This window comes from Sorex fumeus, unplaced genomic scaffold (genome assembly GCF_029834395.1).
Source record: "Sorex fumeus unplaced genomic scaffold, SorFum_2.1 ptg000115l, whole genome shotgun sequence".
Lineage (NCBI taxonomy): Eukaryota > Metazoa > Chordata > Mammalia > Eulipotyphla > Soricidae > Sorex > Sorex fumeus.
This window is the reverse complement of record NW_026606172.1, coordinates 4,591,881-4,618,095: the sequence shown is the minus strand read 5'-3', so window position 1 is coordinate 4,618,095 and position 26,215 is coordinate 4,591,881. Positions and strand designations below refer to the sequence as shown.

General features: G+C 37.9%; 2 protein-coding genes and 1 non-coding gene across 6 annotated transcripts in view; all 3 read left to right on the top strand.

The window, feature by feature from the left end:
• ZNF654 (zinc finger protein 654) overlaps positions 1 to 6,490 on the top strand; it is a 121,701-nt gene extending 115,211 nt beyond the window's left edge. For all 3 annotated transcript variants that reach the window (XM_056135476.1, XM_056135475.1, XM_056135477.1), the window contains 2 exons: positions 566 to 2,903; positions 3,455 to 6,490. In XM_056135476.1, the coding sequence (XP_055991451.1) occupies positions 566 to 2,903; positions 3,455 to 3,462 (2,346 nt within the window). In that variant the 3' untranslated portion in view covers positions 3,463 to 6,490. The remainder of the gene's footprint in view (positions 1 to 565; positions 2,904 to 3,454) is intronic.
• A 3,798-nt stretch (positions 6,491 to 10,288) lies between these two features.
• On the top strand, positions 10,289 to 23,931 carry CUNH3orf38 (chromosome unknown C3orf38 homolog). Of its 2 annotated transcripts, XR_008795328.1 has the most exons (4): positions 10,289 to 10,493; positions 12,799 to 13,037; positions 15,967 to 17,517; positions 17,786 to 23,931. XR_008795328.1 is itself a non-coding variant. In XM_056135470.1 (3 exons), exons 1-3 carry the CDS (start codon positions 10,367 to 10,369, stop codon positions 16,552 to 16,554), a joined length of 954 nt encoding a protein of 317 aa, XP_055991445.1. In that variant the 5' UTR covers positions 10,289 to 10,366; the 3' UTR covers positions 16,555 to 23,931. The 2 variants fall into 2 exon arrangements, 1 of the variants encoding a protein (XP_055991445.1); XM_056135470.1 differs by having other exon boundaries at positions 15,967 to 23,931.
• Positions 20,391 to 20,449, top strand: LOC130043224 (U7 small nuclear RNA). Its single transcript, XR_008795348.1, has one exon. It is a non-coding gene; the product is annotated as a U7 small nuclear RNA (small nuclear RNA).
• Positions 23,932 to 26,215: the final 2,284 nt, after the last annotated feature.

The following is a 26,215-nucleotide window of genomic DNA, read 5'->3' as shown; positions in this document are numbered from 1 at the left end:
TGGAGCCAGGAGTAATAAGCCCTGAGCACACCAAAATCAAAAAGAGAAAATGAATTCTCAGAGACAGATGGGCTAGGAATTTACTAGCCAGATAAAGTAGTATGATGAGTGTGGTCTCTGAGTGGAACTGTAAGTAGTTATGCGGGGTTATACAGCATATAAAGGACTAAGAAGGTAGGAGGCTGGTAAGGTAGTGTTCCTTCCTGTCGTTTGTAAAATATTCAGTCTGAGGATAGGATGAGGCTTATACCAATTTGAAAGCATCATTATTTTATATCATTTTAGTCAAACAATCACCTAGATTATGACTAATCACTAAAGAAATTAAAGTTGGAATTAAACAAATTCCCAACTTAAAGCTGGTGCAGTTATCTCTGACTCTTCAGTAAAAGTTTCAAAGCAGGAATAATTTTCAGGTAACTTCTAGTAGGTTCATTATTCTGGAACTTAAAACTCACACATTTGTAAAAACTGAGTTATTCAACCATGATTTAAGATTTGTATATAAAAAAGATTAATTGATATAATAATTTTTAAGTACTTAGTGCTAATGTTTTTTTTACAGGTTGAAGAAGAAGGCTTACAAATTTGTGTTGAAATATGTGGTTGTGCTTTACAACTAGATCTTCATGATGATCCCAAAACTAAATGTCTAATTTATAAGACAATTGCACATTTTTTGCCAAATGATTTAGAGATTCTCAGGATTTGTGCACTCTCAATATTTTTCCTTGAACGCTCGTTGGAAGCTTATCGTACTGTTGAAGAACTTTATAAACATCCAGATGAAGAATATAATGAAGGCACAAGTAGTGTTCAGAATCGGGTTCGTTTTGAATTACTTCCAATTTTAAAAAAGGGATTATTTTTTGATCCTGAATTCTGGAACTTTGTAATGATTAAGAAAAACTGTGTAGCATTACTGAGCGATAAATCAGCAGTTAGATTTCTAAATGAAAGTACACTGGAAAATTCAACAAATAATCTTAAAAAGGCAACGGGACAGCAAAGTTTAGATGAAGAACTTGATTCTCTTACAGGTCATATCACTGCAGAGATTGATTTTGATGCTGTATCTGGAGTGCATCCTAAAGGTCATAGCAATACCAAGAAAAACCTTGCAGCTCTTAATGCTTCTAAAGTTGATCACAGTGTCCCAAGGCATCGATGTATGTTATGTAATAAGGAATTTCTAGGTGGTCACATTGTAAGGCATGCCCAGGCTCATCAGAAAAAGGGCAGTTTTGCATGTGTAATATGTGGTAGAAAATTCAGAAACAGAGGACTTATGCAGAAACATTTGAAGAATCATGTTAAGAAAATGCAGAGACAGCAGATTGCTGCTGCTCAACAGGAAGAAAGCCCTCCTTTAGAAGAAATAAATTATTCCAGTTCTTCCATTTCATTTGAAAATGGGAATTCTGATAAAAAAGATCTGGAAGTAGAAATTATTGCTAGTTCTAGTGACACAAACAAAGAAGCCATTCCTGCACATAGGGCTGAAGTCATTGAAATTCCTGTAAGTGTATCAGAAGATACTATGGAAAACATTGTTGAAAATGGCAGTCTTAACGCTTCTTTAAATGACACTTCTGAGCCTTTATCTGCATATGAGGATGACTATGAGGAAGAAGAGGATGAAGAATGTGATTATGAAGAGGATGATTATGACCTAAATCAAGGAACTTCAGTACTTCATAAAATCAACGGAACTGTATGCCATCCAAAAGATATATATGCTACAGATCAAGAGGGAAATTTTAAGTGCCCTGCTCTTGGCTGTGTCAGGATATTTAAAAAAATTGGATTTTTAAATAAGCATGCAAGGACTGTACATCCAACTGATTTAAATGTACGACAGACGGTAATGAAGTGGAGCAAAGGAAAATGTAAGTTTTGTCAAAGACAGTTTGAAGATTCTCAACACTTTATAGATCACCTGAATAGACACAGCTATCCAAATGTGTACTTTTGCTTGCATTTTAATTGCAACGAATCCTTTAAACTACCATTCCAACTTGCTCAGCACATAAAAAGTCACAGGATATTTCAAGCGCAGTGTAGTTTTCCAGAATGCCATGAGCTTTTTGAAGATCTTCCTCTGCTATATGAACATGAAGCGCAGCACTACTTAAGTAAGACACCAGAATCATCTGCACAACCAAGTGAAGCAATTCTTTGGAATGTTACAGACTCAACTCCTGATTATCAGGAAAAAGACTCATCTAATAACGAGAAACAGACTATTAGTCTGCCAGTTTCTACTAGCAAATCAAGGAAAGATTTTACAGAACCAAAGACATGTACAGAAAGTATGGAAAAGACAACAGACAGTTCAATTCAGAATGGAAATGAACATTCTGATAACACTGTTTCTAATATAAGCTTGATAGACCAAAAGATGCCTGACATAGAGCCAAATTCTAAAAATAACTGTAGGGTTAGTGATTTAGTAAATGGACACAGTGGAACTGAGCATACACCTTTAATGTCATCAGATGCTGCTTTGAAAATTGATACAAATAGAATCAGGACAGAAAATGGTTCCATTTTATCCAGTGTTGTACCACAAGAACACAGTACCCTGCCAGTATCTCAGGCACCTTCCAAACCAAATCTGACAACTGAACATACTTCATATGGCTTAATTTTAACAAAGCCATATGTCAGACCATTGCCTCCCAGTTACCTTGATGAACGGTACCTTAGTATGCCAAAACGCAGAAAAATTTTGACTGATAGAGTAGATGCCTGCTCTGATCAAGATAATGTTTGTAAAAAGTCAGTGAAAAGATTAAGATGTGGCAAATGCCTGACCACCTACTGTAATGCAGAAGCACTTGAGGCTCACCTTGCACAGAAGAAATGTCAGACACTCTTTGGATTTGATTCAGATGATGAAAGTAAGTATTTTCTCAGTAGATATATCTGTAGAAATAGAAAACACTATCTTTATTTTCATAAAATAAAGGGTTATAAAAATTTTATATAGCATTATTTCATACATTATTTCCTTTAATACAAGTAATCATTATGAGGTGATATTACTATCTCTGTTTTATACCTTGAAATTCCCAAATAATTGGCATAGACATAGACCTATCAACATGTGAAAGTGAACGTTTGAACAGTTTTTCTACTCTGTTATTCTCTCAGTATATCAGAGGACTTTCTTCATTCTAAATTTTGTATAATAGAAATTGTAGAAACAAAGTAATTATGATGAGTTTTGTCATTTGCACACTAGGTTATAAACTAAGAGACGGCGAGCCTCTCTTAAAGAAATAAAAATGAAAGGAAACTTGAAAATAATTGAAGCACAAAATTGAGCAAAACCTTGACATTCTGTAAATGCCAATATTTTATATTAGTAAGGGTATTAAATAGGAATTGACTTAGAATTGTAGGTGAACATCTATAAAATCTGCATTAATGGAAATACTCTGTTTTACAGGTGCCTGATAAAAGTTTCAGAAAGATCTGTCGATCAAGAAGTAGTGTGAAAAAAACACTACAAGAAAAGCATCATCAATTTCTATTTCCCTGATGGCCTTAATTTTAGAGTGGTCTCGGATTACTAAAGATAAAGATGAAGCACATTTTCTAGACTGAATTCAGAGAGATGTGCTGGTATAGACTCCAAAAGGGTTATCACAGAACTCCCAAAGTACCAGTTTTCCAGAAAACCACATTTTAAAATAGATGATGATGATGATGATGATGATGATGATGATGATGATGATGATGATGATGAATAGCAGCATGTTCAGTGTCACTTATATGAAAAACATGTTCAGGCAACTAGTCAAAAAGAAAAAAACCAGTTATGGCCTTACAGAAAGGGAAAGATAACCCATTATAAAAGGGGAGGGGGAGATTGGTTTACAATAAACTACTTTTAAAGTATTCTGAAAACGGGATTTGTTTCCTTGTCATGCATAACCAATGTATGTCCTCCTTTCTGGTCAAAGATGATTTAAGAAATTGTTGCTATTTTATCATAATTTAGAAACAAATACATAGAACTAAAACTTGATTTAAAAACATTTTATCCATAAAAGATTGTAACTTCTTTCCAGGTAATTGATTAGACAGATCAAAGTTCAATGAATGGCATGCCAGCATAGGAAATCAAAAAAAAAAAAACAAATAAGACACCAAAAAGCAATGCTTTATTAATAAGCTCTTGAGAGAATCTTCCGCTTTCAGTTTTTGTAATACAAATGAGTTCTGTTTAAAAAACAACAATGTCAATTAGATAGAAAAAGTACCATCAGTAATTTGGGAGAGAGATGCAGGAATCCAAGACTCTCTAGTTGAAGGTAAACACTGAATTGCAAATTCCTCAATGTGAATAATGGTATAAGCACACTGGGATATTTCTATTTGTATATAGAGTAGTGTTAGGACATTGCTTGATGATTCATGCTAAGGTCCTTTAGACACTAATGTGAGTTCTCTAAATACAGTCCTATAAAAATAACTTGGCTGTTAAACAAAATGCCAGCTGAGAGTCAGGTCAAGAATTCATTGGTTTTATTCAATTAAGAGAGTTATTCTAAAGCCATACTACTCATGCTTTTAATTTATTAGTGATAAATTTGGTCTGAATAGTAATTTTTATATATTAAAAGGAAATATTTAACTCAAAAATTTGCACAGCAAGAACACTGATGTATCAATGCATTTATTTTCCTTGAATGATCAGTAATTTTCCTAAGGAAGATTTTAACTTAGTAATCAATAAATTATTAAAACAAAAAGATGTTTTTTAAAAAAACCTCATATTTGCCACATGTCCATTCTCTAAAAGAGGAAGAAAGAAAGAATCTCCTTTACCTATACCTGAGTTTGTCAGTCTATAACAAGGTTAAAATAAGTGAAAACACATAGGCAAAATTCTTTGAAAATGGAGCTAATAATCTACCCAGGTCAAGCAAATAATTACCATTATTCCATCTTGTTTCTTCTTCAAAGCTGATAGTATCAGACCATACTATTATGTTTTGGATATTAAAGCTTTGTTGAATTTACTAAGGAAGTGGGACATTTCTTGCAGGGTAGCATCCAGATTTGATTAAATTAGAGTTTCCAGGCCATGACAGATCAGATAATCTAAAAAATATTCAATTTTATTATTTTAATGTGGGCATTCACTACTATGCAATTGATAGTCATTAGTTCATTCCAATCAAATTTAGGTTTGTTTTTGTTGTGTTATGTAGCCTACATTAGGCTGTTGTATTTACATTTAAATAACAGATAAACGAACACAACTCAGAGCTTTAAATGCTTTAAAATCAATTCAAAAAGTTTTTCCAAACTTTCTGATACAGAAAATTGAATACTTGAGTTTTATTTTAGTTGAATCTGAAAGTATATAATATAATAAAAAGATTGTTTGAAAACTAGTTTATTGGGACAGTGAAATTTTTTTAAATAAAATTTCTGCTTTGTTCTTTGTCTAGAAATTTAAAATTACAACTTAATCATAATCATTTTAAATTTTGTTCAAGTTATAAATTAATACAAGTTAATAAATTAATTCCACAAATTGTTATTTTCATTTTTGCAGTTCAGACCAAGATATCTAAACGTGATCCAATTCTATGTTTTTGTTTGATCTTTAAGTTCAGTTTTTATTTCTGCTTTTTTTTTTTTTTTTGCTAAGGGAAAACTGTTTCTGAAAGAATGAGATCTAATTGGTTCATATATAATTATATCAGAATGTTTATAAAGTATTATTTGACCACACTGTTCAGTCATCTTTATATGCTTCTCAAATAATGGCCTTTGAAAAAATGTGTACATTTTATTTTGTATGTCTTATTTAAATCATTTTGTTTTCGTGGAATTACATAAACTTCCAACAGTTAATTTGCTATTCTTTCACAAGAAAAGGAAACTTTCTTACATCTTCTCTTTTCTGCTTCTAATTTGAGATGTGTTTATCTTACATGGACCAAGTTTCAGTTTTTTGTTTTTAAATAAAAATTTCCTTCAAAACATTAAATATTAACTTCTGCTATGTTTCTGTAAGGTCAAGAAAATAGCAAATATGAGTTTTTGCTGCTCAGATACTATGGAGGAGATAGAAAATGGGGAATCTCCGTGGATTAGGACACTGGTACTTTGGGCTTTAGCCATACTCATTAATTTTAAACCATCAATTATAAAATGAATAATTTATAAATTTGTGATTGTTTTCAAATCACACATGAAGGTTTAAACTGTTGTATGGATGGAGAAACCTAAAAGGGATGATAATGTTTATTTTTTAATTTATTTGGTACTGTATAACACCTTTTCAGAATGATGAAATGCTGCATATGCATTTTAGAATTGTTAATATGTGAAAGATATTACAGATTCAACAAGAAAGGAAATTTGTGCTTCCTTGTTGAACATTAAATTATTTTATTTTGCATTTTTTAAGAGTTCAAATTAAAACTGAGCCATTGAACTGCAATAAATCAACAATAGTGTCTCATTTCAAGAAATTTTTTGTACTGTACATAGATTTGTTCAATAAAACATTGTCCTTGTTGGTAATGAAGTGTTCAATTTTATGTAGATAATGCTTCAAAAAAGAATTAGTCATTAGGTCCATTAAATAAGATATTTGTTTTTCTTATTGTAAGAGATTGAGGTATATTAGTTAATAATACCATATTCAGATTGAGAGACTATTTTAAAACAAAAATCTAGAGGCTTATAACAAGATATTTTAGGCACTGTTTTAACTAGTATCCATCTGTGGCACTTACAAATTGTTGCCATTGATCTTTACAAGTCATTGCAGGTAAGTGTCAGTGTGATATAGTGCCCTCTGCAAACTTAGTCGATAGAAGACAAATGTTAGAACTCTTAAAATGCAAGACAGTAAATGAATTTTTTTCATATATTGGTTATTCATAGAGAACTATGATGGAGCTTTTAAAAAAGATTGTGGACTCACTTTGAAATTAAATGTAAATGGTAACATCACTTCCTACATAAACCTTATGGAAAAAGTTTGAAGCCAATTAGTAATCTCAGTCTTAAGTCTCTGGGCATGAAGGCACTTATTCTTGTTCATTAAGAAGGGAAAACTATACAACATTTGCTATGCTATGATTTGCAGTTGGGAAATAAGGGATTCAGAGAAGAAAATGAACCTCTGATGTAATGGGATAACTGCTACCAGTGAAAGAACAATTGTAATAAGTACGGTGATTTGCACATATTAATGTTTACTCTGAAAAATAATGAAAAAGTCACTGAGGCATTTAACAGCTGAGATCTAGAATTCTCAACATGTGATTTTTGGTTGTATCACCTTAGACTTAAAGGTACTTAGGTAATGAGATAAAATTATTTATTGTGGTGATGAAAATTTTCCACCCCATCCCCAAATATCAGATATTTTGGAGGAACTCAAGTATTACTAAGTGTACTTCCAAGAATTCCAAAATAATTTGCTTTTAGTTCATAGCAAACATAATTTTTAGGAATCAGCTTGTATTAGAGAAACATTTGGGTTATATGTCAAAATATGAAATGGAGGCAATCCAAAACTATACTTAATAAAAATGAAATGGGAGAGGTTCATGGGAGGCTGCACATTGGAGAAGAATTGGATTCTGTCACCTGCACAGCAAAGCCTGGCAAGCTCCCCATGATGTATTCCATATGCCAAACACAGTAACAAGAAGTCTCACAACGGAGATGTTACTGGGCCCGCTGGAGCAAATTGATGAACAACCGGAGGACAGTGCTACAGTGCTACTGTGTATTGGCTAGTGTTATCTCTTACTGAAAATCAAAACCGTAAGTTGACATTCTGTCATGCAGTTTACCCTCCAAACAGGACACGAAGGGATCTAATACAAAAAGTCAGACCCGTCTGAGGATCGGTGCTGTCAGACAAAGGATATAATATCAACATAGCTGCTGGCTGGCTTACTAGCTTTACTTTTGGTGGGGTCGTGGGGCGAAGGCACACACATACCCAGGACTGCTCAGGGCTTACTCCTGGCCCTGAACTGATGGGATGCCAACTTACGAGCAAGAGCTAAGATTCTGAAACATGCCAAGTTTAAGAGAGAAAGGGAACCACTGGGCATTTCTGAAGTGAGAATCAGAAAGATAAAAGCCAGAGTCTTCATAATCGCCCACAGGGCAGCTCTAAATCTTCATTACCTAGTAGAGCAGCCTTGCCATGCCACGATGACTATTGAAAATTTAATTCCTCAGTGTACGAGTGTTCAGTAGCCACGATTGTCAGTGTATAGGAAAACCCAAGGTATTTTCATAGTATCCAAAGGAACATATGGTCTGTATCACTGGTTCTTAATGTGCAGTGATTCTACGCCCCTTACCTGACAAGTGGGGCTAGTTTTTGCTAGTGTCACCTGGGGGGTGTGAAGTGCTACCTAGTGTGTGTGTGGGGGGGGGGAGGTGCCAGAGAAGCTGTTCAGTACCTTGCAATGTTTTGGACAGCCCCCCACAACACTCATCTACCTCATTATGTCAACAGGGCCAGAGTTGGTAAATCTCTCTTTAGATCAGTCTTAACAGATTACCTTCTACTTGCACAAGCTGCTTCAGACTCCTGCCTGCTGACCTACAAGCCAGGCACTAAGTTCCTTACTGTAGTCTCTATTTTTGCTTCCTTCTAGAATCGTCTTCTGTGGTTTCTTTCTGCTCTCCAGCTCCTTCCTTCAGTGTTTGAGAATCCATTCTTGACGACCTGTATAAAACAGCACCACCTCATCTCCCTCATGGTTTATTTTTCTCGATAGCATTTCCTGGGTATGCAATTTCCTCTCAGTAGATTACAAAATCGAAATCATATGTGTTCCCAGCCCAAAATACAATGACTGGTGTACTGATAAGAGGGCCGTAGAGGGCACAAAGTATAGTGACTGGCATACTGATAAGGAGGGTGGAGAAGAGGGAAGAGAGAAATGAATGCGAATTGGGTATAGCGTGATCAACACTTACCTGCCTTTTTTTTAATCAAGAGCTCCTGAAAGGTGAGTTCATAAATACCTCGAATGGTTTATACTTGATAAGAAATGAATTGTTTTCTGAGCAACTGGTATTCCAAACAACTTCTGGAGAACTTTTTATTTTACTAATTTATTAATTCTTGAGTGTCTTGACAACAATTTCAGCTTATTAAGTTTTTTTTGGGCTTCCCCCCCCCCCCCCCCCCCCCACACACACACACCCGTTGGTGCTCATGGCTCGCTCTCTTCCCTCTGCGCTCAGGTTCACTCCTGCTGGGCTTGAGGAACCTGGGTACCAGGAAATCGAGTTCAGGTCCGCTGCATACTATCCGCTGTACTATTGCTTCGGCCCAGAGTTGTGATTTTTTTTTTAAGTAAAAAAAAAATAGCTTGCTCACTTAGATTAGCAAAACTGTGTTACCATTTTAGCGACTCAGTGGAATTACCCTTACTAAGCATGAACTAAGTCTGAAATATGAGTAAAAAAGGTCACAAGATAGAGAAGTGATCAGTCTGAGCCTTCCTGCTTTGCTCCAGCCAGCTGTGATGGTGGTTGCCGCCACACAGCAATAACTGCTAACACACGCTCCCACTTCGTCCCTATGCCATCCATTTGGATAGAAACCCGAAGGACAGCCTAATAGGCTTGTCCATGCCCTGGTCGTAGCAAAACCTTGCCCATCCGGCTTTCAGGGTCCCCAGCCTCAAGCGGGACGCAGCGAAGCAGCGGCTGATTGCAACAAATTTCTAAGGAGACTTCAGCACGCGACAATGGGCGAATGGAACACAGTCCAGGTTGGTGGTGTCCGTGTCCCCCGCCCTTAACTTCCCATAGCGTGTGTTAAACAAACGGAATTCTTATTTTTTCAAGAACGTCGAACTACGTGCTCCAGCACCAGCAGCGACCAAGACTAACGGCGACTGGCTCCTGGGGGCGGCCGGGAGGGAGGAGGCACCTCCCTAGGCCCGCCCCCGGGCCACGCCGTGCGCCCCATTTCCCACGCACCTGCACCTCCGCAGCCGCGCCGCGTACTCTATGCAGGCGGGACTGCCGAGGGGCTCTGGGCTTCCCCTTCTGCAGCCAACTCCCCGTCGGCGACAACTACACCACGCCGCTCCAAAAGTGACATCCCGGAGACGCCCCTCTCCCATGCCCGGCCTGAGCGGAACAATAACTCAAGGGACCGTGTTTCCCTGTGGGCTTCAGGGACGGCCGCTTCCGCCCGGGAACCGCGGGATGCCCGAGACCGTTTGAAGGGCGCACACCCAGAGAGGCACTTCCGGTGTCTGTTTCCTAGGCGCCCGGCCTGGGCCCGGATGGGTCGGCGTCGTGGGTGTCCTCCTCTCGCCCGGGTTCCCGGGGCGACGTCGCGATGGCGGGGCTCTGCTCTCCCGAGAAGGAGGGTTGCCGTAAATTGTTGGGCCTGCTGAACACCGACGACATCCTGGCCCTGTGCGACACCGTCACCAACCGCCTGGTGCGGCCCGAGAACCGCGCAGGTGAGAGCGGGTGGCGGGGCGGGGTGAGCGAGAGGACCTTGCGGGCCGGGGCCGCGGAACCCTCCCGCCCGCCCCGGGCCTAGAACCCCCGGGGGGCCGCGCCCCCGCCGGACCCGCCCTCCTCGCGCCTCCTCTCCTGGGCCTGTTCTGCGCAGGGGCCGCTGGCCTGACACCTCTCGGGTTCCCAGGTAGAATCTGTTGTTTTTCTCTCTTACTCGGCTTTGGCCAAGCGGGCCAAGTTTTGGGTTTCGATTCCCGGTTGGAGTTGCCAAACTTTCAGTTTCCGTCAGCTGGGAATTGTCAGGCGGCAGCCAGGGGGGGCGGAGATCGCACGTGGGGCGGTGCCGGGGGGTGGGGTGGGGTGGGGTGGGGGAGCTGGACTGGTAGGAAAGGAGGTAGTTTGAAACCTTTTTGATTTTTTTTTACTTTTGAAAAATTGTGTGTGTGTGGGGGGGGTGGTATACATAATTAGTGGCAAGTAAAAGTATCGGTAGAGAACCTTAAAGATAGCACAGCGGGCGGGGGGATTTCCTTGCACAAGGTCCATCCTTTGTGTCACGTGATTGCCCCGAGCGTGACAAGAAGTGATCTTTGATCACAGGGTGGGGAGTCGAGGAGTGGGGGTGATGGGAGGGAACCTGGGGACACTGGTGCTGGGAAATATACACTGGTGGAGGGACAGGTGTTGGAATACTAGTGTATGACTGAAACCTAATCATGAACAGCTTTGTAAGGGTCTATTGCACAGTGATTCGATAATAAAATCTTAAGGAAAAAAAAGAAAGTAAAGCCTGTGCACTGCCAAGTGTGGCCCTTTAAAGGATCTTTAATATTCTGCCGGATTGTAACCCGCATAAGAATGTCATGTCTGTGTTTCTTTTCATTTTGTGATCCACATAGCAAGGTTTGTTTGAAATGCACGGTATATGATTTTAAAATGTGGAGCTTTCCATCTCACCTATATTTTAGTATTTAAGTGTCTACCAAAGGCTCTGTCTTTTTTAAAAAATAAAAAAAAAGTTTGGGGAAAAATTTCTTGGTTACATTTTTGAGCCACATCAGGCCCTGTTCTACCCGATTGGGTGGTTGGTGCAGGGGCTCCATCACCAGCCTGGTGCCTGCAACCTGAGGTCAGCCGGTTGAGCTTTCTTTCACCTGAAACTTTCATGGAAGTCTGAATGTTAGGTAAATTTCTAAGAATTTACATTATTATTATTATTGAATCACTGTGAGATAGACCCTTACAAAGTTGATCATGATTAGTTTCAGTCATACATTGTTCCAACACCCATCCCTCCTCCATTGCATATTTCCCATCACAAGTGTCCCCAGGTCCCTTCCCATCACCCTCCAGCCTCCAGCCTGCCTCTATGGCAAGCGCTCCCCACTCTCTCCCTCTCTTCCCTGGCTCTCCCCACCCCCCTTTTTGGGCATTATGGTTGGCAATGCAGATACTGAAAGGTAATCAAGTGTATCCCTTCATCTACTTTCAATACTCAGTTCCTGTCCAAAGTGATCATTTCCAACTATTATTGTCATACTGGTTCCTTCTCTATCCTCAGTTCTCTTTGCCCTACATACACTTGAGACAAGCTTCCAACCACTATACGTCCATATCTTATAAGATGAATAATTTGTGGCTCAGTTAATTCCTTAAAAAGAAAATATTTTTTTCTTTTTTAAGAAAGTGAAATTAAGGGGCTGGAGAGATAGCACAGCGGGTAGGGCGTTTGCCTTGAACGCGGCCGACCCGGGTTCGATTCCCAGCATCCCATATGATTCCCTGAGCACCGCCAGGACTAACTCCTGAGTGCAGAGCCAGGAGTAACCCCTGTGCATTGCCAGGTGTGATCCAAAAAGAAAAAAAAAGTGAAATTAAGATTTCACTTTCTTTTTACCTGGGGTGGTTGGTAGTATGTGGGAGGGGCCACAGCCTACTCTGGGTCTGTGCTCAGGGATCACCCTTGGAGGGGCACAGGAGACTATATGCGAGACCAGGAATCAAACCCAGGTCTTCTGCATGCAAAGAAAGTGCTCTACCTGTTATCCTATTTCTTGCCCTCACCCCCCATCCTAGATTTCATCTCTTTTATTTCTTATTAGAAGTAAAAGGGAAAGAAATTTTAGGAAGAGAAATTTTATCATTCTTTTTCAAATCCCAAATCTGACAATCTACTCTGACTTTTAAAAATGGTAACTGTCTTAATGAAATAATGTCATGATAAGAGTATGAATATCAATAGAATTTCTCTACAATTATAGGTGACTTGTGGATTTTCTATTAATCTTTACAATTGCCTTCTAGATGCCATTCGTGCAATATTAGTATACAGTCAAAGTGCAGAAGAACTTTTGAAGCGTAAAAAAGTCCACCGAGATGATATATTTAGGTACTTGGCATCGGAAGGAGTTATTTTACCTCCAACTACTGAAAAACATAATCTTATTCAGCATGCGAAGCATTACTGGAGTAAGCAGATAGTCACGAAATGGAAGGAAACACCACTGCCTATTAAGACACAGGACCTCAGTCTCTTTCAGAAGGTGGAGTAGATTTTAACAGTTATCTTGAAATGTAATTCTAAAACATTTTAGAAAATCCTGGATATGGACTTACTTACAATAGTTAATAATTGCACTTGTTTTGTTTTGTTGTTGTCTGTTTTAATTTTATCACATCCTTTGCATCTTGCAGGAAGATCAGTAAAGCATTGAAAAGATAAACTATTTCTGAAATAAATGTTTTTATTCTTTTGTCAAATAAGGACTATTGGAGTTTTAAAAAGAGTATGTAGACTGCAGTATCAATTTAGTTTCCTTAATTTTGTCTCAAACTGTAATTTTTTTTTCTCTCTGTAAAATAATGCAGTTTAACCCTTCTCGCGCTGGAGTGATAGCGCAGCGGTAGGACGTTTGCCTTGCACGCAGCCAGCCTGACTGAGCCAAGTTCGATTCCTCCGCCCCTCTCGGAGAGCCTGGCAAGCTACTGAGAGTATTCAATATGCCAAACACAGTAACAAGAAGTCTCACAGTGGAGATGTTACTGGGCCCGCTAGAGCAAATCGATGAACAACGGGAGGACAGTGACAGTGACAGACAAACCCTTCTCATTTGGAAAACTCTCTTTGGCATTAAATTGCAAAACTTCCATGAAGGAAGCATATATTTTTTTCCATTTGATCTTTTTTAGCTAGAAAAAGATTTCTGTTGCAGTAATTTTCTTTAGCCTACATTGACTCGATTCCTTTGTATCTATGCATTTTAAATATGTAATGAATATTCAAATATTGGTTGAAGGAACCTCTAGGAAATTTTCAGATTAAACTGTTTGCTGCATACTTTGAATTGATGAAAGCTTACAATGAGAACTATTTACGTGAATGTTAAGAAAGGATTTTCTATGAACTTTTTTGGGAGTGAGGGGACACTCCTGGTAATACTGGAGGGATCATAAATGGTGCTGAGGATTGAACTGAAGTTGGCAACTTGCAAGGCATGTGTCTTGCAGTCCAAGAGTTTCTTAATGTACTGAAACTAGTGTTGAGTTAAGAAGGAGACTGCTAAGTGGTGCTCAGGAGATTGGGGCCCCTCCCACAATTCTCAGAAAAGGAGGCCAGTGGTTCAGTGGTTTGAGGAAAGGGCCCTTCAGTGCTAGGTAGTGCCAAGGCCATACAGTGCTGTTTGCTTGAGGGCCTTTAGGGCTGCACCTCTGGATGCTCAGGGAACCACGTGTTCCTGGCGAGCACGAGTTTCAGATCCCCAATTGCAGAGAGACCAAGGTGTTGTGCACGAGTTTCAGATCCCCAATTGCAGAGAGACCACGTCCGCACACGATAATGCAAAAGCAAAGGAACTTTTATTACGAGGCTGAGCCAGCGCTAGCCTGAGCTAAGGTCCAAGTCTCATCCAATACCGTGGAGTCTTGTACAAGGACCCCCACTCGAAATCACAAGCAGTTTATATAGGGTTCAGAGTTAAGAAGCAGTTTATATACTGTTCTGTTTTTAACATTGTCATTATTACAACGGTGGTCAGCTATTAGGCAATGGTTAGCAACTGTTTCAAAGAAGCGTACAGGGACTCTTCATGACTGGCCAGACCCAGCTGCCCAGTTTCTTATCTAGGTGAATTGGGAGTCTACCAGAAACTGCAAACCCTGGGGAAACTGAGGCCTAGTTGAGACTTAATGTTAGCCACAAATTGTCATGGCATCAGTTTCACCCTCACAAGGGTAGCTAGATGTGCTTTAAACTTGGTATGTCTCCCTGATGAATTCTATGAAAGGGATGTTGCCTTTTGAAATCATACTTACGTGATTTCAAATTAGAATCTGCTATGTATAAACTCCAGACAGTAACTTACTTTTTCTGAGCCTGATTTTTTTTATGTTTGAAATGGATATAATGATACTATTCACATCATGAGGCTTCTGAAGGTAATTATTGAACATGTGCCCACTATTTAAAATAGCAGGAGCTCAAAAACTTAAAGATATCTTCTCTAAATAAGGCATAGAACACATAGATGAATAAAAGCTAGCCTCTCTGGTATAGTTTTGTATTAAAAATTGTTTTGAGAAAAGAAGTAATATCAGAAAATTAATCTTAATCATAAGAAATAACCTGTCAGTAATGTTGAAAGTATATTTAAAGATAGTGAAGTGCTAATTTTAATTATATTGTGGCATAATTTACGTGCAACAAAATATCCGCTTAAATCATGCAGTTGGCCTAGGGAGATAACTAAAGGGGCTGGATTGGAGCCTTTGTTTTGATTGCCAGCACCATATTGTTCCCTGAGCTCCACCAAGAGTCACCCTGAGCATTTGGAAGACCATGTCCCTGTACACTGGTGTGTGTGGCTCCAAACCCAATAAATGAATAAATAAAATGTAGGATTTGGGAGGCAGGGGAGGAAACAGAGGGCTGGAGTCTTGCGTGTCAACGCAAGATTCTCAGCATTTCATGACAGTCTGAGCCTGCCAGGTATGACCCTGGTGGGCCTGACAGTTCTACATGTCTGAGCCCCAAGAACTAAACTACCAGTAGACCCTCACTTCTGGACCAGATATCACTGTTTGGGGCTCCCAGGCCTCTGAGTGCTGCTGGGACGGTGCCCTCCTACCACACAGAAATGTTTAGATGATGTGTACAGTCTGAAGGCTTTGGTACAGGAAGGGAAAAATTTTTGTATAAATTATTATTTATCGTTTGTTCTTAATGTTATAGAGGCTTTGTTAAACCTTAGGTTCTTAGCCATATTTCAGGTGTTTAAGCTGGCAACTTCTACACTGATTTCTCCCCTTTTTGAAAGAGGAATTACTATTCCATAATAGGTTGAGTGAATTCACTTAGAGTTCATCTTCCTCTGCTATAATCAGTTCATTAAAGCTTAGCTCTGAAATGTGCCAGATAGAGAAAATAGATGTAAGCTTTACTGTGATTTTATTTTGTATTATATTTTTCTTGTGCAGCCAAAGCAAGAAGATCAAACTGAGTCTCTTGATTTTCATCTATTAGGAGAAAAATTCTGCCACTGGTTCTTTGAACTTCTCAATTCTCAGAATCCTATGCTGGGATTACCTAAAGAAGAATGGGGACCTCAGCACTTCTGGGATGATGTAAAGCTGAGATTTTTTTATAATACTTCGGAGCAAAATATAACAGAATACCAAGGAGCAGAAATTGTGAGCCTTCGTCTGTTGTCTTTAGTGAAAGAAGAATATTTAATTCTTAATCCCAACCTAGATCCCCATGGACTAAAATGCGCTTCTTCCCCATATGGTCTAGTTATGGTTGGAGTTGCGGGGACTGTCCACCGAGGAAACTCTTGTTTGGGCATTTTTGAAAAAATTTTTGGGCTCGTCCGCTCCCCTTTGGTGGCGAATACTTGGAAAATCAAATTTATCAACCTGAGAATTATTGGCGAGAATGCCCTTGCTTCAGTACCACCAGTGAAACCAACAGTCACATTTGAACAGAGTGACCTGGAGACCTTTCACAGTCTAATCGCTTCAATTACCTGTGAAGTCCGACTTAATGTAAGACAGGCAATTGGATGAGGAAAAGAGAACTGAATTCACCTAACCTTCCAAAGCATTATCCGATGTCAGCTTTTAAAAAATCTATACAGAAACTTTCAAATGAGGCAACTAATATTGTAAGTGGTTTCAGGTGTCAAGATTGATATTTTAATTGTAATAGCCTTTCTTGACTGCAGACTAACCTGTGAACACTTAACCTATTTCTACCTGAGTTTCAGCAAATATTCCAAGACCTTAATGCAATTCTTCAAATAAAAGTCCATCACTTTATATGTTGTAACTAATGTGTGCCTTAAAATGCAGGTAATATATTTTTATTTAGTGAATATTCTGCTAAAATATGTAATTTTCATGTGGGAAGGTTAATAGTTTTGAAGGTATCTCCCTTTCATTTCTCTCATTTTAAAATATTTCAAAATATTTCAAGAGCATTATTTAACATTAACAGCACTAGTCTAACATAAATATTTTATGATCTGCAGTGTTTAATGAATTGTTTAGGGTAATGATAAGTACTTTTTTCAAAACACCTTATTCATATCTAAAGCTTCAGGTAACAGCTCCATAGCTTCATTCTTTGTAATATGTAAGAGAATATTCTGTAAAAGTCCTTGGTTTCTAACTTTTGATATTTTTTGCTCTTTGTTGATCTTGGAAGAGGTTGCACATTCATAATGTGGGCATATGTTTATAAAGATACCTTCCATGTCATAAAATTTGAGTAATTTTTTATTTCTGATTTGTCTTACTAGTTTGAGTTACAGGTTTAAGTTGCAGAATAATTACGGTTGTTGTTTCATACTTTTTATTGGCCAGTAGTAATTCACTGATCCAGAATCAATGCTGTGCCCCTGTACAAAGAAAACAGGAGCTTAGTAAAGGAAGAGATTCCCTTTGTTCTGCTCTAAGGATAGTATATTATTTAGATTCAAAGCTAAGTTACCTTTCTCATCTTTGAGCTTTGAATTATAACACGTAATAGTAAATATTCAAAGTCCAGCACTGTCTAGCACAGTCCTCCCGTTGTTCATCAATTTGCTCGAGCAGGCCCACTAATATCTCCGTTGTGAGACTTGTTACTGTGTTTGGCATATCGAATATGTCACGGGTAGCTTGCCAGGCTTTGCTGTGCAGGCAAAATACTCTCAGTAGCTTGCCGGCTCTCCAAGAGGGGTGGAAGAATTGAACCCGGCTTGGCTGGGCAGGCGGCTTGCAAGGCAAATGTCCTACTGCTGTGCTATTGCTCCAGCCCAATATTCAAAGTAGAGAATAAAATATAAAACTATTTGTTTTCTTTGTGTTATTGCTTAAGCACTGCAGAAATATGCTACAAATGCTTAAATGGCAGAAATTTCCTGTAGCTATCTTGAATACTGAATTTTTAATATGTTTAAAAAATCAGGTAAGGCCAAAGTCTTTGATCTTTTAATCAAAATCTTTTGCGAATTGAAATTACACCTTTGGTTTTTTGTCTTTAATTCCCATAGCTATATACCTAGTAGGATCTAATACTCAAGTGAATAATAAATGAATTAGCAAAAGAAACTTACATACTTCTAAATATTTTTGTTTCATTTTGGGCCATAGCCTGCAATGCTCAAGGGCTTACTACTGGTGGCTCAGTGCTGGGGGGTTGCTCCTGCATAGCTCAGAAACTTCGTGGTGCTGGGGATTGAACCCGGGGATCCAGCATGCAAAGATTTGCATTATCTCTAGACTGACTTTTGAGCTGTGTTACCTGCCCCATACTTACATTGGTGGGTACATGGGTCAGGAAATGACTGTTTTTTTGCATCTAGTTTCTGCCTTTATTTATTTCTGGTTTTTTGTTTTTAATCACATTCTCTTGAATTTCATATGTGGATACACAGAAAATTTTAGGCTGCAAACTATCTCAGACTTGGGGAAATTTCTAATTTTCATTTCAAATTTACTGAATTTTAGGGCTCTATGATTACTTACAAACCAATTTAGTGGGGAAATGTATGGAAAAATACCATGAAGAAATGGAAATTTGTTTATAAAAGTCAAATAGACCCTTATGAAAACCTTTGAGAGGTCCAGAAGAACAGTGGAGATTAAGTTGGTTTTTGTTCCAGACCCAGCAGTGCTCAGGGATACTTCTGGCCTTGTCCTTGAGGGGTCGCTTCTGGCACTGTTCAGGGGTCTTTAGTGCCAGGGATCAAACCCAGACTTCCCACTTGCCAAGCATGTGCTCCACCTATTGAGCTTCTGTCTAGCCTAGATTCAGTTATCCTCACACTACCTTCTTCCCTCCCTGTTTACAGGGTTTATATTAGGAAATGGCAGAGGCTTCAGATTTATGTCTCTTTGGCTTTTGTTTAACTTAGCTGATACTTGGAAAGTCTGTAATCAAGTAGTAGAGAATAAAACATTCCTAATAATTCAGAGTAATTAGATGGTCACACCAGGGTGATCTCTGAGCTTTATTTACTGTAGGCAGATTTGATGTAAATATAAGGATGAACCTCAGGTATCTTGTCAAAATTTTGTCTAGTTACAGGAGGATATTTTATTGGAATCTACAATGACAACTTTCATGTGTCCAGTTTAACTGGAAATACCAAGTAACATGAAAAAAAAAACATTGCTGATTTATTAAGTCAATCTGGCATAGGTCAGGAAAATTATTTCTTGGTTTTCAGAAAAGAAAGGTATGTTTTTATGCCAAAGGAAGCCAATTATGTAGTCACAAGAAAAACTAATACCATCTAGAAAAGGGTTTAAAGAATAGAGTGTAATTTTTTTTTTAAATCACCAGAAACAGTGTTTTAACAAAATAGCCAGAGTAGATTATCAAAAAAAAAAAAATGAAAACTGTATTTTAATGCTGTTTTCAGCATCTCTCACAAATTTAGAAGCCCTTTTCCTCACTGCTCAGTTACCATAGGTGGTACTCAGTGGGCCAGGCTGTGCTAGGTGTTGGTCCTGGGTCTCAGGCATATATGCTCAGCTTGTTGAGCTATCTCTCTGGCTCTCTTCTCTGATTCTTAACTTGAGTTAGGGATATTCCCCTCCTGGCGAATATTTGCATATTATAGTTGTGTATTGCCGCTGAGTTGATGGACTTCACTAAAGTATCCTGTATAGAGCTTTATAAAATCCTATGTTAGGGGCTGGATAGTGCAGGAGTTAAGGACGCCTGCCTTGCATGTGGCCGATCCCAGTTCCATCTTAGGCACCACATGTGGTCCTCTGCGCACCACTGGGAATGACCCCTGAGCACAGAGGCGTGAGTAGCTCAAAATCTTGGCCCAAAACCAAACCAAAATTTTTAAAAAAGGTAAAATTATTTTTAGAAAATTTTGTTCCTTTGCCAGAGTACTGACATCAGAGGACTAAGTAAAAGTAAAGTAAAGGCCCTCCCGTTGATCGTCGATTTGCTCGAGCGGGCCCGGTAACGTCTCCATTGGAGACTTTTGTTGTTACTGTGTCTGGCATATCGAATAATCTCGGTAGCTTGCCGGGCTCTCCGAGAGGGGCGTAGGAATTGAACTCGGGTCGGCCATGTTGGCTACGTGCAAGGCAGACGCCCTACCCGCTGTGCTATTGCTCCAGCCCAATAATCTGTTGAGACTATTAATTTGATTGTGAACTTGTGAATTTTTTGTGATATAGAGAAAAAGCAGAGAATAGAAATATGGATCATGGCAAACCCTTAAGCCTTGTATTACAGAATGGGGAGGGGTGGAGAAAACGAATGGTGACAGGGACACTGGTGGAAGGTTATGGGCACTTTATTGGCGTTTGATGCAGTAATTTTGTGCATCACTATTGTAAACTTTTGCACTTAACCTCCTTGTGCAAATAATAATGCTTAAAAAAAATAGGAACAATGTTATAGCTCTTTTAGAATTTTAGCAGGTTTTCTGGTTGCTGCCAGAAAGCCAAGAAAAAAAGAAAAAGGAACTTTTCCTCTGCAGGACCTTTATATGTTATTTTCCTATTTTACACTACTGCATTTCAACCCTAACCCCAATGAAACTATTTATAACCTTTGCATATGCCAGCTTTTTAAGGCTGATAGAATTGCAGCGCAGGGAAAGAAGACTTTCTGAATCTGGATTTTCTGGTGTTTTTTTTTTTTTTTTTTGGTTTGGGGGCCACATGAGCAGTGCTCATATTTGGGTTACTTGTGGCTGTGCTCAGGGGACCGTGGGATGCCAGGAATTGAACCCAGGTCAGTCAAGTATGGTTCTTCTTGCTGTACTGTGACTCCAGCCCCTAGGTTCTATATGTTTCGTTGACATTTGTTAAATTGGGCATCTGTGGGCTGGAGCGATAGCACAGCGGGTAGGGTGTTTGCCTTGCACGTGGCCTACCCGGCTTCGATTCCCAGCATCCTATATGATCCCCCAAGCACCATTGGGAGTACTTCCTGAGTGCCTGAGCCAGGAGTAACCCCTGTGCAACACCAGGTGTGACCCAAAAAGCAATAAATGAATAAAAAATAAATAAATTGGGCATCTGCAATTTTTAAGTCACTGAATTAGGCATGTTAAAATAATTCATTAGTAGGTTATTTACCTAAACTTAAATTGAAGACAGAACTCAATCTCTGGAGATTTTAGGTAGCTTCTTTTATATGGTCAGAAAATAATAACTGAAATTTTAAATAGCTATATGGCTTTATAATTTTTATATAGATTTTTTTAATATATGGGATATTTTGATAGACCTCTTTGAGTTATAAAGAAAATGTTTCAGAATATATATTAGTTTGTGTTAAACTCTCAGCTTAGTTTCTAGTTTGAACCTTCCCTCTTGTCTCTTGGAAAAGTGTTTATATTAAGTTTGACATTTAATGTGCCCCAAAATACTTGTGTCATTAAGTTTTAATAAAAATTACTGATCTTTCACTACTTGGTATCTTCTAATTTCTATTTCCATCACCACCAATTTTCATTGGTCTTGTTAGCTATTTAGTGATTTTTTTGTTGTTTTGGGGGCCACATCTGCTGGTGCTCTAGGGCCACATAGTGTGAGGGATCAACCTGGGCCTTCTCCCATAAAGTGTACACTCCGCTGGCTGCACAGAGTGAAATTTTTTTTTAACAGTTTCATCTTAAGATTTTGAACACCTTAAATTGAAATGGGGAGTTTAAGGATTGAAGGAATGACCTGCTAATACATATTATTTGATACTTTTCTGAACAAAAATTAGCAGCTATTTGCTTTTTCTGCCTAGCCTTTTTTCAGACTGCTTGATTTTCGTCTTTGAGGTATTTGGCTTGAATGTTTTCTTCTCCCTAATGGACCCTGATAGTACTTATCAGAGCACTTTATTTGTTTCAATCTTAGCACTTTAGATATTATCGTCAATTTCTAATTTCTTAATTTCCCCAAGTAGAATTTTATCTAGAGCACAAATGATTGTATTTCCATTGCTTTGTACAAAAACTAGCAAATAGATATTTAGAGCTTTATACATACCTATTTGTTTGTCTGCATAAGATAATGCTTTAGATAATGTCTAGTATTTACATATATGTAGACATACATGTATACATGTTTGCATATATAGAACTCAAATTTGTGATGAATAAAGCCAGATTTATATTAATATATGAACTCTAAAACAATAGTACTCTTTGTTAGAATTATTATTAAATTCATCTTACAGTGTAAAAAATATTGTTAATATAGTTTCATTGAGGTTTTTTCTTCTGGCTTTTTGGATTTCACCATTTTTTGCAGGATACGGGGGTGATATTGCAATAATATCTAAATTGCAAAATATTTGCACTAACCTTTTGTGCTCTCTTCCCATACCCTGAGGAAAGTTTTGCTTTTTTAGATGACTGAAAAATACTTCTCTATCCTAACAGGTACCCATTTTTCAGTTGATAGGTAGCTTATGTACTTTTATTTACAGAGGTGAGGGGTGGGATGACTAGAGGGTCGGCATATTGGGCAGTACTTATTAACTGCACTCAGGTATCACTCCTTGCAGGCTCCAGGGACCATATCAGGTGCCTGGGATTGAACTTGGGTCAGCAGCATGCAAGGCAAGAGCCCTGCCTGAAGTACTATTGCTCTGGGCCATCTTCTTAAACTACGAAGTCTTTTTTTTTTTTTCTTGCACTTTATTTTCATTATGATTATTGGTGCTATCTTATTTTGATGGAATTACAAATAATTCTCAATTTCTTTACATGAAAAACTGAATGCTTAGATGGGATTTCTAAAATGTATTATTGTGATGTTATTTAGTTTTGTGACTGTACACTTTCTTTCACTAACTGGAGACTATTTTAAAGAAATGGTAGTTGATTCTCTGCTGGGGTGTTGCTCCTGGCAATGCTTGGGGGATAGTATAGTGTCAGAGACTGAACCTAGGCCTCTAGTATGTAAAATTGCAGAATATTTGCACTAACCTTTTGTGCTCTCTTCCCACACCCTGAGGAAAGTTTTGCTTTTTTAGATGACTAAAAAATACTTTTCTATCCTAACAGGTTCCCATTTTTCAATTGATAGGTAGCTTACATACTTTTATTTACAGAGGAAAAAACAAAAGAATAAAGATACACATCTTTTAAATAGAAAAGATCTGAAAATGTTAAAAATATTTTTTATATTCTCTAATCACTAGAAATTGTGAAGTTGTTTGAAACTATTATTCTTTCAAGCTTTTTACAGTAGACATTGAACACTATACTGCCATTAATCTTTAGCAAAAATTAAGATGTTGACAAAATACTCAGATATTCACATGTACATGGCCTTTTAAAGAAACTAGACAGTTATAGAGCCCATACCTTGCATATGTGGAATCCTGGGTTTGATTCCCCCATTGTTTCCCCCCCAAAAAAAAATTTACTGAGTTGGCAAGTACTTAAGGTGACATTGGAAAGAGTGGCAGATTTATTAAAATTTAAGTTTTCTGTAGGAAGTGTGACTTGGTTGTGTGCTGCCAATAAGTTCATTGTTATTTCAGGAAGTTTAATGAAAAACATTTGTTTATCAGATAAGAAATTTTGCTTTTTGGACTCCATTGATTAGTACAACTTTATGATAGAACAAGCTTAGAGTATAGAATCAAGATAGCAATAGAAAATCATGTTAGGGATTTTAATGTTTCGGACTAGTAGAATGATCATAAAGTCAACAGTAGATTCCTAGGAATCAAAAAATTACCAAATAAGATAAAACTTCAATTGTAGGAGCAAAGTGTTAGGATGGGAGAAGTTGATTTTAAATGCCCTATGAGTATTTTCTCTTAAATGTTGTTTGCATTGGTAAACATTTATGGGTTTCTTATTATGTCCCAGTAATTTTCACAAAATACTGTTAAAATATGAAGAAATGTTTATTTATAATTTGTTTTGCTTTTCTTAATTTTGTAAACTAATACTGTTTAATAAAAATTTTTATAAAAAAGTGATTCTCTGTGACCTCTCATTGATGTCCTTAGTTTTTTTTTGACTCCCTCTCTTTCCCTGTTCCCTCCACCCCCAGCAAGTTTAGGCACCGTGATTTACAACAATAGTGTTTCAGGCATACACCATCCCAGCTTCAAAACGATCTTCTATGTCAGCATCCCTCCACCAGTATCCCAAGTTTTCTTCCCTGTCCCGCTCCACCTCCTTAGCACAGCCTCATTGTTTTGTTAAGTGTACTTCGGGTGACTTATTTACCATAGTTTTGACTTTTAGGATTGATGAGAAAGGTTATCTCATTTCTCCAACATCCAAGAGCCTGCAGTTCCTGAGCAGGGACCCTGTCTGTTAATGGCCAGTTCACCTCCTCTTTCTACCCATCCTCCCCCAGCTTCCCTCAACATAGCATTCTCATATCTGCCTTCCTTTTTTCTTTTAATCATTCTCATCTTTTTGGCACATACTGTTCTAATTCATCTTTGGAACAATAGTGATCACTAATAAACTGTTAAATACTTAGGCAGTTCAGAGAAAGGAAATGTACTGAAACTAATTTTCACATCCTGCACATAATTTTACAAATCACATGTTTGCAAAGTTAAATATAGGATTTGGAGCAAGAGAGGTCATACAGCGGGTAGGCACTTTCCTTGAATGTGACAGATCCAGTTCAGTACCTAGCAGTGCATATGGTCCCCCAAAGCACTGCCAGAGTGATCCCTGAGCACAGAGCTGAAGTAAGCCCTGAGCACCTACCATACTCCTCCTGTAATAAAATCTTATTTTCATAGAAATCTTTTAAGTTTTTAATAGTATCTTACTCTTTATGTACAGTCGTAGGTGCATTTATGTAGGACAAGGACTGTGCTCATGAGTTTACTTCAGCTAATATTCATCTTTATTATACTTTTCTAATAATTTAATGTCTGTTCAATTTGGATTTTATATCGATATTTCTCTTATCCCTGATTGGCAAATTATCAACAGTGATTTAAAAATACCATAATGTTGAGAGATTGTGGAAAAAACTTAGGTGTGAATGCAGAATTAGAACCTATAGTATGTGCTATGTAAGATTCTGTGAATATGTTTTCAAGACAGCTGAACCATATCAAGAAGGTGATGAATCGCTGAATTATTTTCCCCGTCAATCCGTTAATAATTAGTCACAAGCAAATATTTGTCCCATCAAATATTTGTCCCATCAAATATTTGCATCTTGCCACCAGTTTTCACAAATTTTAAAGCATATTATATCTCTTGTAATTAGTAAGGTAATTTTCTACAATATAAGGTCATACATCTCAGCTAAAAGTGAAATGCAGAATGGTCCAAAATTGTGAAGCATTATCCAGAGTTGTATATTTCTTAAAATATTACAGGAATAAGACACCATTGGCAATTTCCTAGGTTCTTGGCATAGCGCCCGCTCAGTACTTTATGGGTGGACCCATCACAGGTTAGATCAGCCACTGGGGGTTGACCTGATAACCTGTTTTAGGGTAATTGCTTATACATCAAAGACAGTCTAAATATCTCATCTTAATGATTATGTCCATTCTTTATTTGTTTCCATTTGTTGGGTAAACACTGTCTCTTCACAAATAATAAAGCAGTTGTTACATGTGCATTTGAACTGGTAGACTGGGTTCAAACTCAAATCTGTGATAGAAAATTATACAGGACATTGACACCGTGAAGCTTGTCAGTTTCAAAACTAATGACATATAAGAATAAGAACAAGTGATTGCAGAAAATTCTATCAAAAAGGAAAATTGTTTAAGTCAGTGATACCATGGGGAGCAATTCCTATTGATGTGTTCCAATTCCTATTGATGTGTACTTTGCAGACAGAGCAACTAATCAGCAGCACTTAAACCATTATTTGATGCATGTCACATATGTGAATGAGAAATCCTTAGCCTTGTGTTCATTTTACTCCTGAAAGCTCATAAACATGGAAACAGTATTATACTGGCAAACAAGTATTGGTGAGCACTTAACAGGAATGTTTTACGTTATCTTAAATACTGGGAAGCCAGCAAGGAAAGTAATTGTTAGGTCATACACAAAAGTTGGTCTACTTAATTCTTCCTAATAGAAAGCAGTTAATCTTCAATAGTTGTCAGGATGTTGATTTAGTGTTCTGGGGAACAAAACATATCAAAATTTTCACTTCAGCTTATACCATCTTTATGTTTTCACAATGCATTTTACCATTTTAAAAAATGGGACAGAATATTAGAAATTGTTTTTTCCTCTATATTGCATGTTTAGAG

What these genes read in the sequence shown, in the direction of transcription:
- CUNH3orf38 (XM_056135470.1), top strand. Translation starts at nt 10,367, where the DNA reads ATGGCGGGGCTCTGCTCTCCCGAGAAGGAGGGTTGCCGTAAATTGTTG. An exon ending in GCGGCCCGAGAACCGCGCAG is followed by an intron (nt 10,494 to 12,798) that starts GTGAGAGCGGGT and finishes ATTGCCTTCTAG; the next exon opens with ATGCCATTCGTGCAATATTA. An exon ending in ACCTCAGTCTCTTTCAGAAG is followed by an intron (nt 13,038 to 15,966) that starts GTGGAGTAGATT and finishes TTTCTTGTGCAG; the next exon opens with CCAAAGCAAGAAGATCAAAC.